The 18,054-nt window shown below is 40.6% G+C and overlaps 1 protein-coding gene across 1 annotated transcript in view; it reads right to left on the reverse strand.

Annotated features, from left to right (window-relative positions):
- Positions 1-18,054, reverse strand: part of LOC126412582 (myrosinase 1-like) — a 136,567-nt gene that overhangs the window by 27,047 nt on the left and 91,466 nt on the right. Inside the window, exons 9-10 of the mRNA XM_050082233.1 lie at positions 8,019-8,161; positions 2,735-2,881 (exon numbers count right to left, since the gene is read on the reverse strand). Coding sequence (XP_049938190.1) covers positions 2,735-2,881; positions 8,019-8,161 — 290 coding nt within the window. The remainder of the gene's footprint in view (positions 1-2,734; positions 2,882-8,018; positions 8,162-18,054) is intronic.

Below are 18,054 nucleotides of genomic sequence, written 5' to 3' on the forward strand. Positions count from 1 at the left end.
AAGAGTGTTATCTATGTGTTCTGGCTTGTTTTATCGCAAGTCTTCCAATGCTCTACCAAACTCTGACTGTAATACCTGGATCCCCTACGCCTTTCAAACCAACTTCCAGTTGCTTTTCTATCACGCGAAGCCTTTCATTTAGTCTTTCCACCTATCAGCTCTTTCCGTTACGTTGAATAGTGTCTCTCCGGCAGTCTTGCTTCCAATGCCATAGAAGATTGTTTCGATTTTTTTGTATGTTGAATCGTCCCTTGCAACTAACGTTTCTTTTTCAATTTCTGCACATTCTTCCTGCAGCTATTTCATCTTAGCATTCCTTCACTTCTTATTTATTTCATTCCCATATTTTTTATATTGGTGTAGTCCTGCTTTTTTAAATTCTTTCTTTTGTCGATCAGTTGGAGTATTTCTTTCTTCTGTCAGGCAATATTTCTTCGCAGATACCTTCATTGTACTTTTATTTGTCTGTCCAATTTCTGTGACTATTTTTTTTTTAAGATGTCGATTCGTATTCAACTGAACAGTCTTCTGCTGTAATCATCATAGCAGTATCTAGAGCCTTAACGGACTTCAAACGAACATCATTTCTTACTAATTCCGCATCTCATGGCTTTTCCTATTGATTGAGGCTGACGATTCTATCTAACTTTAACCTACTGTTTATAATTACTAATTTATGTCTATATCTGCTCCGGGGTACCCCTTGTAATTCAGTATCTGATTTCGGAACTTCTTGCTCAACATAACTTATTACACCATAGCATCAGGAAACACTCATACGGAAATAATTCAGAGAGATAGTCAAATAACATCTATGATTTATCGATCTTAGCGAAGATGTGTTATTGTTTTTCACAAGCAAGCATTTTCGAATTTAAGCATTTAAAGAACGTGATTTGAACGATTTACAAATGGTTCTGTCTCGATAAAAGTGTCTGCATCACACTTAGAAGATATAAATAACAAATTTACACTCTGTGGAGGCAAGAAACGTAACTAGAGGATTAATAGGCGGTGAGACGACAACATTATGCATGATAAACCAGTCACTTCAAGAAAATATTTTGTCACTGTTGTATAGAGATTAAAATGTCACGGTAATAAAAATTCATACTGATTTAAGTCTTTATAACAGATGACAAACCTTTTAGCCAACGACATGTTATCGAATAGTGGACTCTGGTGTTGAATATTGTCAATAGCTATTGTTCCCAACTTAAGGGAAGAAACAGAGTTGGGTCACCGCAAAATGGAAGGAAGTGGACGCAGGAAGAAATGGAACGGCACTCTTGGGGAATGAAGTGAGTCTGGAAGCAACGAAAACTAAAGACAAAGAAACAAAATCAAATTTTATTTATCATACTCTCGAAAAGTGTTATTCGAATAAATACAGGGTGCGGCAGTCAAACCAGCATTTTTTAAATAGTGTGAAATAAACACGGATGCAGATATCAAAATTTTTATTCATACAATCTTATTCTACGTTAAAAAGCATTTAAGAAACATCAACACATATTTTTTTTCACTGTTTGAAAATAACATCAGCAAGACGGCGTCCTTCTCGATCACGGCATTCTCGCAGGCGATTTACGAAGCTGTCCCATCACATGATGGAACATAACCTGAGGAATTCTCTCGATTTCCAGCATTAATAATATGTTAAATGAGGTCATTCTTCGTACACATTGCTCTTAAGGTAACGCCATAAGTAAAATATCACGAGGCTCACACAGGCTGTGTGACTTGTTGCTCCATCTGCGGCATAGCTGCATATTGACGAAGCTGAGGTATGAAGAATGTCCTTAACATTACTGAATAGCGTTCAGCATTTACGGTAACAGATTGCCCTCTTTCGTTCTCAAAAAAAACAAGGGCCTATTATTTCCAATGAGGACATTGCACATCAAACTGTTACCTTGGTTGAGTGCAGGGGTTTTTCATGGAGATGGTGAGTGTTCTCATCACTCCAGTATCTAAAGTTCTGTTTGTTCACATATCCATTGGGGTGCAAATTTGCCTCGTCACTCATCCAGAGATTGTGAACAAGCTCCTCGTTTTCTTCAATCATTTGCAAAAGACTTTCACAGAAATGCTGTCAGACTACGAAGTCATTATTATTCAAAGCGTTAACCACTTGGATTTTGTATGGGTGGTGATGAAAGTCTAACCTCAAAATCCTTCGGTCAGTCCCTTCAGAAATTCCAAGCGCAATATTCTATGCGCTGATCTCCGGGGGATTCTTCCCACAGCAATTCTTACACGTTCCACATTCTCTGGAGTACGCACTGTCTTCGCTTTGCCATCTCTTTCCCTTGTTGTTTCACCGACGTTTTCAAAGTTTTCGAGCCGAGTTATTATTGAGTTAACCGAAGGCACAGGTCTATTACGATTAATTTGAAAATGCGCCCAGAAACGGCGCTCAGCGGCTACACAGCTGCCGCTTTGGTAGGACGCTTTCACTGCAAACGACCGTTGTTGCTTAGTGCACTGCTCCATGGCTACTGAAATGCTTTGTGTTGGGGAACGCAGTGGTGACCTTGGTTACTCCCCCCCCCCCCCCCCCCCAGTACTTCCAAAGCTTCCGCGCACTAAGAATAAATGCTGGTTTGATTGCAGCACCCTGTAAATCACAGCTTCAGAGCCTTGATGTTTTCCGTGGTTAATACTGACTTCTTTTCTTATTGTCTATTTGGATGAAGGAAATAAAAATTGCAGCGTCACCGCTGACACTCACGTTGTAGTAGTGGATGCGGCCCGTGTCGTTAAGAACTCCTGGCGGGTCCAACCACCCGTTTTCAGTGATGAAAAACGGGTATCCGGGGTAAGACCCGTGCAGCCAGTTGAGGAGTTTTCGCAGACCCCACGGCACTTCCTGCAACCAATGACAAGCAGCAAAAGCCGGTTTTTTGATGAGGCACAGCAGCATTCAGATATAACTACGTCCGGTAAACAGTCGCTCCAAAATTTGGAGCTCGGTAGCTCAAGCAGCAGTCAGTGCAGAATTTAAGTGTACTTACCGTAATATTAATACCTGAACAAGAAAATTGAAGTGCCGATTTTTAATATTAATTGTACAGGGAGGCCAACGATCCTTATATAATTCGAAAGGTACTTTGCCATAGACGTGCACAAAGAAAAAATAAAGTGTGCATATAGCCGTTAAGAGCAGTAAAAGGAAGCAGAAGCTTTCACGTTCATACCACTGATGTCACGTTTTCTACCACGCATTAAAATCTCCAATACCAGAACATCGAAAATTGGAGAACAACCAACCTCTGGCTGCGCGCCTATCAGAAATGACGCACGAAACTCACAACATTTCGTGAAATCGCATTTTAGGGGCTATTATGTTTACAAAGTTCATTTACAGTAAAACATGCTTACCGGGCAGCTACAATGCGACAACTGCCAGGTCGAAGATGTTGTAAGCAGGGAAAAATCAACATTTGGTAGTAAGGAAGTCTGTGTGCAACGTTGTATATTGGCGTCGTTATTTCACTTACTTTTCTGTAAGAGTAACTGTTTGGTCATCTGCTGCCATTACCAGAAGATTTGAAGCAAGTTCCTAATTATTCCTGATTATTAAGTTCCTAATTTAATTTCTTAATTTTGAATAACTACGACTTCCGACTTCCCTTATTATTCGGATTATAAGCTCCCGTCTCCTTGGAGATTATATGGGTTAATTAATGATTATTACGTTACAATCCTCTTGTTGTTGTTGACCGTGTGTATCAAGACTTCGTTCATTGTTAAATGCAATGGTGTGGTACTAACTGACGGAGACACATTAAGAACTGGTAAAATTTAATTTATTTCCTTTATCAGACTACACAAACATAAACACACTATTATTCAAACTGTGTGCCACTACTATTAAACCTAGAGATAAATCCTTCGCTCCGCAACCGCCTTTGGCTCACGCAGCCTACCCCTTCCACAGCCTCTCAACAACTGCCTCTGCTTGTGACTCTCTGCGCCACTGGGCATTGTCGCCCTCCAAAGAACAACCACGTACAGATACCACACACCAGTACCCTCACAGGATACTATATTTGTTTTAGGGTATGTCTAGAAGGAGAGTGCTAACGGGTCACAGTGAAAGACGAGAAGCTAGACAGATACAAGTTCTGCTTAGAGAAAGAAATAGCAGTGTGGACATTCGTAATGATAATGTATCTGTTTTATTTAATACTGCATCTGTTTCATTTAATACTTGAACATCGAAAATTGAAGTACCGATTTTTAAATTAATGATGTAAGGAGCTCAATGAAACTTACATAATTCTAATGGAACTTTGCCGTAGGTACGCACAAAAGAAAAAAATCATGCGCATAAATAGTAGATACATACACATATGAAACGTTTTACTTTGTCTTTGACATTGCTACCCATTTCTACCACGCGTAACGATGAGGCACTATGGCAGAAACGACACTCGAAAGTAACAACGCCCTTTCGTGGATTTGCGTTCTAGGGACGTTCACGTTTAAATGTTGCAAATCGTTCATTTGCAGTAACACACGTATAACGGACAGTTGTAGTACTGCAACTGCTACTTCGTAGATCTTGTGAACAGTGGAAAACGAAACGTAATAACGAAGCCATCGGCGACGACAAACGTTGCTTATTAGAATCGTTTTTTCACTTACTTTCATGTAAGAGTAAACAGAACTAACTCTGTGTTCGTTTGTCGCCGTCACCACATTCATAGTGTTCCTAACATTCAGTATCTTCATTTTGAGTAGCCACAACGTCCCTTATTATAAGGAAACTATATTTGTTTTAGGCTATGCCTCGAATAAGAATATTAATGGGTCGGACTAAAACGCGAAGAGCTAGATAGACACAATTCTTGCGTAGAGAAAGAAATGCGAATAATGCAGATGTTGGTAACGATAATTCTATTGTCGTTCTGAAAGATACATTTAAATGTGCACTGAACATAATACCAAATAATTCTGAGAACTGTAATTGCTGTTTGATGAATGTACAGTGTAGATTTTGTAATGCAAATCATTTCGCATCTGAAGTGTTGTCACAAGGCAAAAGTTAATTTGCCGCCATAACGCAAAATTTATTTTTCAACACAGTGTATCAAAGACTCTCATCAAATGATCGAACAATTAAAGAGAAATCAGAGAATTATTTCAAGAAGACACGTTGCTACAGTGCAGCATTTGCCACGGATCAGTCCTGCAGCTAAAATTTCAGCCACTTTAAGAGACATGACATCTTCTATCACAGCTGAAGTCCGCTGACGCAGTTGGTCGAATTTCGACCACATACAATACTAGTACTCCTTAAACTGCTATTCCACACTGTACAGCATGGGCAGTAGTCACAAAAACCTATATTTGTCCCCAGAATGAGGTTTGCACTCTGCAGCGGAGAGTGTGCTCATATGAAACTTCCTGACAGATTAAAACTGTGTGCCGGACCGAGACTCGAACTTGGGACCTTTACCTTTCGTGGGCAACTGCTCTACCAATTGAGTTACCCAAACACGACTCACGGTCCCTCCTCACAGCTTTACTTCTGCCAGTACCTCGTTTGGAAGGTCTCCTACCTTCCAAACGAGGTACTGGCAGAAGTAAAGCTGTGAGGAGGGAAGGTCTCCTACCTTCCAAACGAGGTACTGGCAGAAGTAAAGCTGTGAGGAGGGGCCGTGAGTCGTGCTTGCGTAGCTCAGTTGGTAGAGCAGTTGCCCACGAAAGGCAAAAGTCCCGAGTTCGAGTCTCGGTCCGGCACACAGTTTTAATCTGCCAGGAAGTTTCACCTATATTCGTGACTGCAGTCCCTAATTTGTCACTCCACGATGTACAGCTGAATGGTTTAAGGGGTAGCCACTGCAGCGTGTAGGTGCTATACCCCTTAAACTGTCATTGCACAAATTAAAACTGGTCCTCTTATGACATAGTAGTTAAAGCCTTTAGGTGTAACTATACCACATAAACCGACACTGTGCAGTGAACAGCTTTGCAGCTTCAGGTGTTGCTACTGTACCCTTCAGTTGTAATTTGCATAGCTATAGTCCCCAAACTCCAATTTACAACTGAACATCTTAAAGAGCAATCACTGCAGCCTTTAGGCGTTTCCAGAATGTGTTTACTGGGAGATTAAAACTCTTTGTCAGACTGGGACTCGAATTTTGGACTTTTGCCTTTCGCGAAGTGCTGTACCGAATGAGCTATGAAACACAACCCGCCCTCACAGCCTTACTTCCGTCAGTACCTCATCTCCTCCCTTCCAAAATTCCCAATAGTTCTCCCGCGAAACTCTCGGGACTAGCATTTCTGGAAGAAAGAGCGTTACGGACACAAGGGTTAGCCACACTCCGGGGGACTGTTTCCAGAATGAAGTTTACAAGGTAGAGGATGAGATACTGGCGGAAGTAGAGCTGTTAGAGGAGCGGTGGTGTGGTAGCACAGTTGGTACAGTACTTGCCCGAGAGTGGCAAAAGTCCCAGTTTCGAGTACTGTTAGCTTCACACTTTTAATCTTCCAGGAAGTTTCAGTCATTAGGTCTAATTATACTCCATAATATTTCACTTCACAATGTGCAAATGTGTAGCTAAGGACTATTCACTGCCCTCTGTTGCCGTTGTGGTCTTCAGTCCTGAGACTGGTTTGATGCAGCTCTCCATGCTACTCTATCCTGTGCAAGCTGCGTCATCTCCCAGTACGTGCTGCAGCCTACATTCTTCTGAATCTGTTTAGTGTATTCATCTCTTGGTCTCCCTCTACGATTTTTACCCTCCACGCTGCCCTCCAGACTAAATTGGTGATCCGTTGATTCCTCAGAACTTTTTCTACCAATCGATTCCTTCTTCTAGTCACGTTGTGCCACACACTCCTCTTCTCCCCAATTATGTTCAATACCTCCTCATTAGTTTAGTGATCTACCCATCTAATATTCAGCATTCTTCTGTAGCACCACATTTCAAAAGCTTCTATTCTCTTCTTGTCCGAACTACTTGTCGTCCATGTTTCACTTACATACATGGCTATACTCCATACAAATACTCTCAGAAACGACTTCCTGACATTTAAATCTATACTCGATGTTAACAAATTTCTCTTCTTCAGAAACGCTTTCCTTGCCATTGCCAGTCTACATTTTATATCCTCTCTACTTCGACCATCATCAGTTATTTCGCTCCCCAAATAGCAATACTCGTTTACTACTTTAAGTGTCTCATTTCCTAACCTAATTCACTCAGCATCACCCGACTTAATTCGACTACATTCCATTATCCTCGTTTTGCTTTTGTTGATGTTCATCTTATATCCTCCTTTCAAGACACTGTCCATTGCGTTCAACTGCTCTTCCAAGTCCTTTGCTATCTCTGACAGAATTACAATGTCATCGGCGAACCTCAAAGTTTTTATTTCTTCTCCGTGGATTTTAATACCTACTCCGAACTTTTCTTTTGTTTCCTTTACTGCTTGCTCAATATACAGATTGAATAATATCCTGGAGAGGCTACAACCGTGTCTCACTTCCTTCCCAACCACTGCTTCCCTTTCATGTCCCTCGACTCTTATGACTGCCATCTGGTTTCTGTACAAATTGTAAATAGCCTTTCGCTCCCTGTATTTTACCCTTGCCACCTTCAGAATTTGAAAGAGAGTATTCCAGTCAACTGCCATCTGTAGGTGTATAACTTCTATTCATAAATTACTATTGCACAATATGCGGATGGCTGAAGGTGTAGTTACAATAATGTTCAGTGGGGCTGTCCTTCCTAAACTGCCATTCCACAGTACACAGCCAGGCAGATTACGGAGCATCCACACACACACACACACACACACACACACACACACACACACACACACACACACACACAAACAAACACCTTCCGTACAGGCCTTCAAGGCCCTTACGTCTGACAACACTCTTTAAACAGCCACTACACTTGTACAGCTAAATCGGTTGAGTAGTAAACACTGACACCTTTAGGTGTTGCTATATCCCTGAACTGTCGCTCCACAACGTACAGTGGCATGCTTACCGTTACCCAGCCGCCGGACGGGTAACCTTCGAAAGACGACGTGACGACTCCTGTGTCGTAGGTCTTGGAGGGCTGCACTCCGACGCTGCCAGATGTGACGAGGTCCGACGTGTAGTGGTTGAGCCCGAAGAAGTCGGCTGTGCCTGCGGAAACGTTAGGGGCGCGTGAGGCACGAAGCTGCGACTGACCAACCTGCTATGTTTTCTAGCCGACTTCTGGAGTTCTCCGTAGGGTGACTCCTCAAGCCCGACTGACGTTTTCCATGTACTAAAAATTACTTGTGTGAATTCAAGAACATATAGCAGAAGCCTCTTGAGCGAACTGTGTTTATTAAGTACGTTTTCATAGTAAATTTACTCTTTCACGAAATTTCGCGCAAATAATGTACGACTTTTCCTCCAGCTCACAGTCCAGATCACACAGTCAGATTTAAGAGTGACAAGAGTGTACATGTAGATTTAAAAGTACCGGGTGGTTATACACTACTGGCCATTAAAATTGCTACACCACGAACATGATGTGCTACAGACGCGAAATTTAATCGACAGGAAGAAGATGCTGTGATATGTAGATGATTAGCTTTTCAGAGCATTCACACAAGGTTGGCGCCGGTGGCAACACCTACAACGTGCTGATATGAGGAAAGTTTCCAACCGATTTGTCATACACAATCAGCACTTGACCGGCGTTGCCTGGTGAAACGTTGTTGTGATGCCTCGTGTAAGGAGGAGAAATGCGTACCATCACGTTTCCGACTTTAATAAAGGTCGGATTGTAGTCTATCGCGATTGCGGTTTATCGTATCGCGACATTGCTGCTCGCGTTGGTCGAGATCCAATGACAGTTAGCAGAATATGGGATCAGTGGGTCCAGAAGGGTAATACGGAACGCCGTGGCGGATCCCAACGGCCTCGTATCACTAGCAGTCGAGATGACAGGCATCTTATCCGCATGCCTGTAACGGATCGTGCAGTCACGTCTCAATCCCTGAGTCAACAGATGGGGACGTTTGCAAGACAACAACCATCTGCACGAACAGTTCGACGACGTTTGCAGCAGGATGGACTATCAGCTCGGAGACCGTGGCTGCGGTTACCCTTGACGCTGCATCACAGACAGGAGTGCCTGCAATGGTGCACTCAACGACGAACCTGGGTGCACGAATGGGAAGTCGTCATTTTTTCGGATGAATCCAGGTTCTGTTTACAGCATCATGATGGTCGCATCCGTGTTTGGCGACATCGCGGTGAACGCACATTGGAAGCGTTTATTCGTTATCGCCATACTGGCGTATCACCCGGCGTGATGGTATGAGGTGCCATTGGCTACACACCTCGGTCACCTCCTGTTCGCATTGACGGCACTTTGAACAGTGGACGTTACATTTCAGATGTGTTACAACCCGTGATTCTGCCCTTCATTCGATCCCTTCGATCCCTGGCCAGTACATTCTCCAGATCTCTCACCAATTGAAAACGTCTGGTCAATGGTGGCCGAGCAACTGGCTCGTCACAATACGCCGGTCACTACTCTTGATGAACTGTGGTATCGTGTTGATGTTGCACGGGCAGCTGTACCTGTACACGCCATCCAAGTCAACATTACCTTCCTTCAATCGGGCCAACTGGCGGTGAATCGAGGAAGTACAACACATACTGACGAAACTAAAATGAGCTCTAACATGGAAATTAAGCGTTTCCGGACACATGTCCACATAACATCTTTTCTTTATTTGTGCGTGAGGAATGTTTCCTGAAAGTTTGGCCGTATCTTTTTGTAACACCCTGTATAATAAAAGTGTGACGTAAGTGTGCCGCGAAAACCTCGCAAGCGAATTTCGCAGCCCTATGAGGGTTATACGTTATGATTGTCCCCACGAAGAGGGTTCTGTTTGGGACTGTAAGGGTTGGTTTCGAAGACACGGATGTCAAAAGAAGGCGTCTCAACAATAGACTTCTTACGGGAAGGCTGTGAAGCAGCTGGAAACCGAGTGCTGAAGGGGCCGCGACTGGCCAGAAAGGTGGATAACGTCGTAGAATGTTCCAGAATGTTATGGAATCTTCCGAAATGTTCGACAATATTCCAGAATGTTCTGGAATTTCCCAGAATATTCGACGATATCCTACAGTGTTTCATTATGTTCGACAATTTTCTGGAATGTCCCACTATCCTGTTGTTGTAGTGATATGCTCCAGCTCAGAAATGTGTATGTTGGCGAGAGATACGTGTCACTATATTTCTGGGGATCGATTAGAGTGGATCAAGGAAAAGTTAAAATGATGGAAAGATAAGTAAATTTAAATGAAAGTGAACAGTGTAAGGTAGTAAACAGGATATTAAATGGGATTTTGCTGTGTTAAGCAAGCTTAAGATTTAACATGATGCCGATACTTAAAAGAGGGGAAGATCTTACCAGTGGTGAACTGAAAAGAAGGAAGCAGATCAGTGTAAAAATGAAACAAATTAGAATCGAGAAGAGTGAGTAGTTTCACAACGTAAGAGAATGAATAGATTGAGAGAAAACAGATGAACCACGAGATGAAATTAGAGAAAAGGATCGAGTGAGACACAGTTAGCTGGTATAGAGAAATTGCCGAAGGAACAAGATTATGAAACAAACTTAAGTAGAGTTATAATGAGTGAAGCTTGTGACACAACGATCGCAAGTGCAAGAACAGAACATTAGTGTATGAGAAGAGTGAAGCAGTCATGGATACTGCAATGTGGCATATGAATCATCCGTTACGATCCCACTCAAAAGTACAAAAAACAAAAACACATTGTCATGGCATAGTGGATCAAGTGTGTCAATTCTGTAACGCCAAGGAATTCATTAGTGAAACACCAGGAATGTGTTGCACGAGTGGAAAAATTCAATAAGCACTAATGGAAGTGTCTCTACCAGATTTATAACATGATTTGAGAAACTCCGGAATCAAAATATTTTCCACAAAATATCGGAGAGTACACTGCTTGCTTTCAAATGACATTTGGTGCTACTTCTAAGAGCAGTGAAGAACATCATTTCAGTCCCGTGTTTTCGATTGAAAGGAGAAGTCTGTCATAGAGTGGGACATAGCATTGCCAAACGAATCTTATAAGTTTTTGCAAATGTATTTCATGGACGACGAACAAACGGAATCCAGTCTTCTTTAAAGTTCTCAAACATTATTTGTGAATGTTTTGCAATGTTACTGAATGCATCAGGACGTTTTCGAATGTTCTGGAATGTTGTCGGTGTTCTATAAAAAAATAATAAGTGAGTGATAGAGTAAAATGGTTCAAATGGCTCTGAGCACTATGGGACTTAACATCTATGGTCATCAGTCCCCTAGAACTTAGAACTACTTAAACCTAACTAACCTAAGGACATCACACAACACCCAGCCATCACGAGGCAGAGAAAATCCCTGACCCCGCCGGGAATCGAACCCGTGAACGCTACCGCACGACCACGAGCTGCGGGCAGTGATAGAGTACTTTATTTCTAATTATGTTACTGGTTGGTAATTAAGTCGATTAAAAAGTAGTTAAAAGTATTTTTCAGCGTTTTAGAGCACTTTTGAGCGTGAAGTACTAATTTTATGATTTCCTTGAATTTTTATTTTCACGACGTTCTACAATGATTTCGAGTAATCGGGAATGTTTTCAGACCAAGAGAAGCGCATCCTTTACAGCTACTGATAAAATAAAATTTGCTAAATCCTGAAAAATCTAGACTCCGTACTAGACACAATACCCGCTAGGAAAAAAATTGTTTCAAATGGCTCTGAGCACTATGGGACTTAACTGCTGAGGTCATCAGTCCCCTAGAACTTAGAACTACTTAAAACTAACTAACCTAAGGACATCACACACATTAATGCCCGAGGCAGGATTCGAACCTGCGACCGTAGCAGTCGCGCGGTTCCAGACTGTAGCGCCTAGAACCGCTCGGCCACCTGGCCGGCGCTAGGGAAAGGAAGAAAGATTGAATACTTACGTAAGCAAAAATTTGTTCTAGTGTGCTTGACTGTTTCCATGCCCTTTGGAGGTACTTCATTATGCTCTGTGCAATAAACATTATACTTAATCCCATGATCGATGAAAGATATTTTTATGGTGCGGAAACTGGCAATTGACCCTAAATAACGAAAAGTGTGAGGTGATCCATATGAGTCCTAAAAGGAATCCATTAATCTTCGGTTACACGATAAATCAGTCAAATCTAAAGGCCGTAGATTCAGCAAAATACCTAAGAATTATAATTACGAACAATTTAAATTGGAAGGAACACATAGGAAATGCAGTGGGGAAGGCTAACCAAAGACTGCGTTTTATTGGCAGGACACAGAAAATGACGGCCTACACTACGCTTGTCCGTCCTCCTTTAATTGCTGTGCGATGTGGGATCCTTACCAGAGAGGACTGACGAAATACATCGAAAAAGTTCAAAGAAGGGCAGTACGTTTTGTATAATCGCGAAATAGGGGAGACAGTGTCTCTGAAATGATACAGGGTTTGAGATGGACATCATTAAAACAAAGGCGTTTTACGTTGCGGAGCAATCTTCTCGTGAAATTTGAAAGGTGGCTACACTGTGTCACAGCGCGAGAGAGTGCGCCAAAGAGTATTATTCAGCCGCCCCCACTGGCAGTGCTTGTTGAGATGTGGTAGTGGAGAGTGCTTATTGAGAAGTAGCAGGATGCAGTGCTTGTTGAGATGTGGTAGTGAAGAGTGCTTATTGAGAAGTAGCAGTAGGCAGTGCTTGTTGAGATGTAGCAGTGGTGAGTCGTTGTTGAGAAGTTCCCATGGAGAGTGCTTATTCAGATGTTGTCATATTGTTTTGATGGGCTAGACACCAGATATTGTTGGATTGGGGATGCTGTAATGATCAGAGTGTGCTTTTGGTCAATATATATGAAGGTAAAAAAAATCCTTTTTTTATTTTTATTATTTCAATGTCTTAAACAATAATGCCTCTTGGTCACAGGTTCAGTCAACAAAGCATCTGGCTCGTGTTCTTGTATTAGACTGTATTTCTGGTTTCTATGTGCAATTATAGTATTTCTGGTTTTTTTTAATTACTTCAGTATAAATGGTGTTTAAAATATCTGGTCTTATTGAGGAAGAACCGCGCCAGATGTGTACGTTGAATCACACTTCCACACACAGAACAGCTACACTTGTGTTTTGTTGTTTCGTAGGTTTTATAGTTGCTGGGGACTTAATTAATTAATTGCGTTAACGGAAATTTCCTTTCATTCTTGGTTGTTGTTCTATGCAGTCAGATTGCTACAAATACCAGTCAGGGCCAACCGGTTACGAGACAGCGTAACCAAACAGACAGCTACTAAAAATATTTGCATTTTATTTAATTAAGCCCCCATGCACGTGGCGACCTCTGCTTCGGATCGTCCCTTGGAATTCTTCTGATTGTAAAAATAGCAGACAGTAGTATTGTTGTAGTAATTTGTAGTTTAGTAATTGTAGTCTATATTGCATGTGTAGATTTGGTAATTGTCATTCTTCTAATGGTATTTTTTTTGCAGAATTTAATTTTTGTTGTCTTGTATACGGGTATGACAATTTTGTGCAATTATGAAGATTTCAATTGTTCGTTAATCGTGTTTGAGGGAAGCATTTCGTGTGAATGGTATTGTTGGTGATAAAGTGTCATTGTGTGTAATTTTCGTATAGTGACAAGTTTTGTATGTTTTGTAAATGATTACGCGATCGATGGAAAAGGCAAAAATGATGAATAGTGAGAATGACGAAGTTGTTAACATGGCGAACTCCCCGACACAGGAGAACAGTATGATGAATAATGAAGTTGAAAACAATTTAATAAGTCGGGAAAATAGTCCGGAACCAATTCAAAATTTTTCACAAACAAAACATTTTCAGAATACGAGATTGACGACAGAAAATTCTGGAATAGTATCGAACACAGATAGCTTTACTGCTATGACGAAGGAAGTTAGTTTTACGGGAAATGTTAGGGGCGAAAAGAATTTCGAACAAGCTAACATGGAGCAGTTGATGAGTGCAATATTAAATTTGGGATCACGGCTAGACTCACTGGGATCAGAAATAGGAACAATTAAAACAGAGATAGGAACAATTGCAACTGGTATGGGAACAATGGAAACACGGTTAGACTCAGTGGGATCACAAATAGGAACAATTAGAACTGAGATGGGAACAATTGAAACACGGTTAGACTCACGAATAGGGACATGTTTCAAAAACATGAAAGAGAATTAAAGAAAGAAATTAGAGAAGAAGTACAACCGATTTTGAATTCTCACAATAATAGATTATTTGCAGTAGAGATTAGACAAAAGGAACAGGATAGAGAACAGGAAGAAAGAGATCGCGTGATAGTAAAAAAATTTTCAGAGTTAAATTTGCAACGTGCACACGATAAGGAAGAAATATTTGAGAGAATCGAGGAATCCGTACCAGATGACAGAATAAATAACCTAACACAACAATACGAACAGTTAACTACTAAATGTGTCAATACTGAAACCCGAGTCGCGACACTTACGGAAGACGTAAATAAACAGAAAGAAAAAATAGGTGACTTTTCGGAAAGAGTGGAGGAGATTTCAGATAAATTGACAAGTCTTAGTTTAAATGGGGACAGAGATTCGGATGATACAGCTCCATTACCATTTGCAGAAACCGAAGAGTACCAGAACATAAATAAGCATGTTGAAAAACAGGGAAAATTTAATGAACGCGTTAAAAGGGAATTTGAGGCATTACAAAAGCAAGTCAAACAAATTGAAAGCGAAATCGTAGGAAAAGACAGCAGAAGAAATTTAGAATCACAGATAGCAGTGGGGTTTGAAGAAAATAATTTGTTTCATTTACGGGATGCAACAAGAGAGCGCCAGGCGCGCGAAATTGACAATAATCGACGTTCGGACTGGGACAGACGCGGTAGGTCTTTGTCGCCACGAGGAGAAAACTTTGACTATAAACATTTCTTAACTGTTCGGAAATTTAAGAGCTTTCGCAATTCTAAGAACGACATACATCCATGTTCATGGTTAGATCAATTTATGTACGCACTTCCACAAAATTGGCAACTAAGTCACAAACTGGAATTTATGTGTGGATATTTAGAAAACGAACCGGCGACGCGTATGCGCGCACTTATTAGAGATTGTAATAATTTAAATGATTTTTATCACGCATTTCTATCGGCATATTGGTCCGAAAACACGCAAGACAGAGTCAAACATTATGCAGCGTAATTTTAAACAGTCTGAGTTCCGCACGCCAGCAGAATACTTTGAAGACATGATTCGAGAGAATCAATTCCTGTCCAAACCTTATAGCCCAACTGAATTAATTCGCATTTGCTTAACTAAGCTGCCACAATCGATAAGACAAATTGCTTTAGCTGGAAGATGTAGAGACGACATTGAGACTTTTAAGACTTTGCTACAAGAACTGGAGTATGACAACGACGACGGGACTTCTTGTAATTTTTTCAGTAACGGTAATCACAATAGATTTTCAGAGAGAAGGGATAATGATCAGAACGGACGTTATATGGGTAATTTTGAGAATGACAGACGAAACAGACAGGACAATAGATACCAGCCTTATGACAAAAACAGACGTTCTAACAGAAATTACACAGACAGTTATAATAACGGTAGTTCCTGCCGGAATGATCAATCATACGGAAACAGTAATCGGTATCATCAGGACAGAAATTATTCATACAGTAATAGAAATTCTTACTTCAGAAATAACCAGGGTAGTAGATACAACAATAATTTCAGAAGTGACAGTCGAAATTACACAAGAAGTAGTTATGCAGACAGACAGGAAAACAGAAATTTTAATAACAGACACAACCAAAAATTTGCATCTAATAGACAGGAAAGACCTAATTGGCATCCTCCACGTGACAGAACTTCAGAGAGACAAGTGCAAATAGTAGAAATTGATCCACGAAATGACGCGAATAATCAAAGACGTGACGCAAGCAATCGACAATGACTTGTAGCTTCGGCTTCTGGCAGCAATATAGACGGTTCAGAAAGTAATGACACTACGACTTTACAGTACGTACGCCTGGAAGACACGAGAGACATTTTGCTAGACGAAAAGGAAAATAAAGTAAACGCATTTTTACATCCTGTTATTGAAGTATGTGTGGGTAAGAATAAGTTCACTGCAGTTTTAGATTCTGGGAGCCCATTGAACGTCATTAGTGAATCAGTTTTTCGTATATGTGAAAGAACTATTGCCTGTCCTGTGTTACCTATTTCTAAAACTACAATTCGAGGAGCGATTTCTAGAAAAAGTGTGGAAGTTAAACAACAGACCAACCTAAATTTCATTTGTCAAGGATACGAATTTTCTGCTAATTTTATTATTGTTCCATTACTCAGTATACAAATTATATTAGGTATGGAGTTTCTTAACACACATAAGGCAATTTTAAACTTTAAAGAAGGAAGTGTGAATTTGACTGTTGCCGTAATGCCGAAATGTTTGAAATTTTTCGAGTGTTTAACAAGATCTGAATCAGATACAAAATGTTTAAGGTTTCTTACTTCTGATGTTTTCGTTGAGCATTATGACGACAATGTGTTCATTCATGATAACGACAATAGATACAGAGACGCGATGGATGATACAATTAATAGCGAAGAATTAATTAATGAAAAGGTTAAGAAAGCTGAAGCGCCAGATGACGTTGCAAGAGAAGAGCTGCACCACATTTTGACTTCACATGCTACAGTATTTAGTCATCACACAGGAACTATACAAGGCTTACAATACTTATTTAAAGTAAAAGAACACACACCATTTCGGGGGAAAACGTACGCTATTCCTTTGGCTTACAGAGACAAGGTTAAGAGTGAACTTCAATACATGATAGATCAAGGCATTATTGAGCCAGCAGTCAGTCCTTATACCAGCCCATTACACGTTGTTCTTAAAAAGGATGGGTCAATTCGTTTGGTTCTGGATTCCAGACAGATAAATAATATCATCATTTCTGAAACTGACCGTCCACAAAATTTAGATGAACTTCTTCAACATTTCCATGGAATTAAAGTTTTATCCACGATTGATATGCGCCCAAGTTTTTGGCAAATAGAACTCCATCCCGATTGTAGAAAATATACTGCCTTTTTAGCCTTTGGTAACTGTTACCAGTTTCGGAAATTACCGTTTGGACTTACTGTATCTTCTGCAGCATTCATTCGTAGTTTAAACGAAATTTTACCTGTTTATCTTCGTGACAATATTACTTCATATATTGACGATATTCTTATTACTAAACATTCTTGGAGTGAGCACAACAAAATTTTGGATTCATTATTACGTATCTTTGCAAGAGTTGGCATTACTGTGAACTTGGAAAAATCTGAATTTGGTCGTTCTCATGTGAAATCTCTCGGTCACATCATTTCTACAGAAGGTATTCTTCCTGATCCAGAAAAATTAGACGCTATTCGTAATTATGCTGTTCCTACCACAAAACGCGACGTTCGTAGTTTCCTTGGTGTCTGTAATTTTCTTAGACGCTTTGTTAGATTGGACAATGTGGCCACACCTCGTTTATGTGAATTGTCTGGAAAGAATTCTAATTGGTGTTGGGATGAGGAAGATCAGTCAGAATTTGAACTACTTCGTGATGCTTTAGTTGCTGCTCCACTTCTTTCACATCCGGATTTATCTAAAGATTTTTGTTTGGCGACGGACTCATCATACAAAGGCCTAGGTGCACATTTATTTCAAGAGATAGAAGAAAACGGCGTTGTAGTACAGAAGACTATTGCATTTGGAAGTCGCGTTCTCTCTAAATCCGAAAAGAATTATTCGATTACGGAACTTGAAGCTTTGGCTGTTGTTTGGGCTTTCACAAAATTTCGAACATTTTTGTATGGCAGACATACTAAGGTTTACACCGGTCACCGAGCCCTGGAATTTCTTATGTCAACAAAATTAACTCATGGCAGATTGTCACGATGGGCGTTGTACCTACAGGAATTTGAATTTAGTATTGTTTACATAC

The sequence above is a fragment of the Schistocerca serialis genome, chromosome 7 (assembly GCF_023864345.2).
Source record: "Schistocerca serialis cubense isolate TAMUIC-IGC-003099 chromosome 7, iqSchSeri2.2, whole genome shotgun sequence".
NCBI lineage: Eukaryota > Metazoa > Arthropoda > Insecta > Orthoptera > Acrididae > Schistocerca > Schistocerca serialis.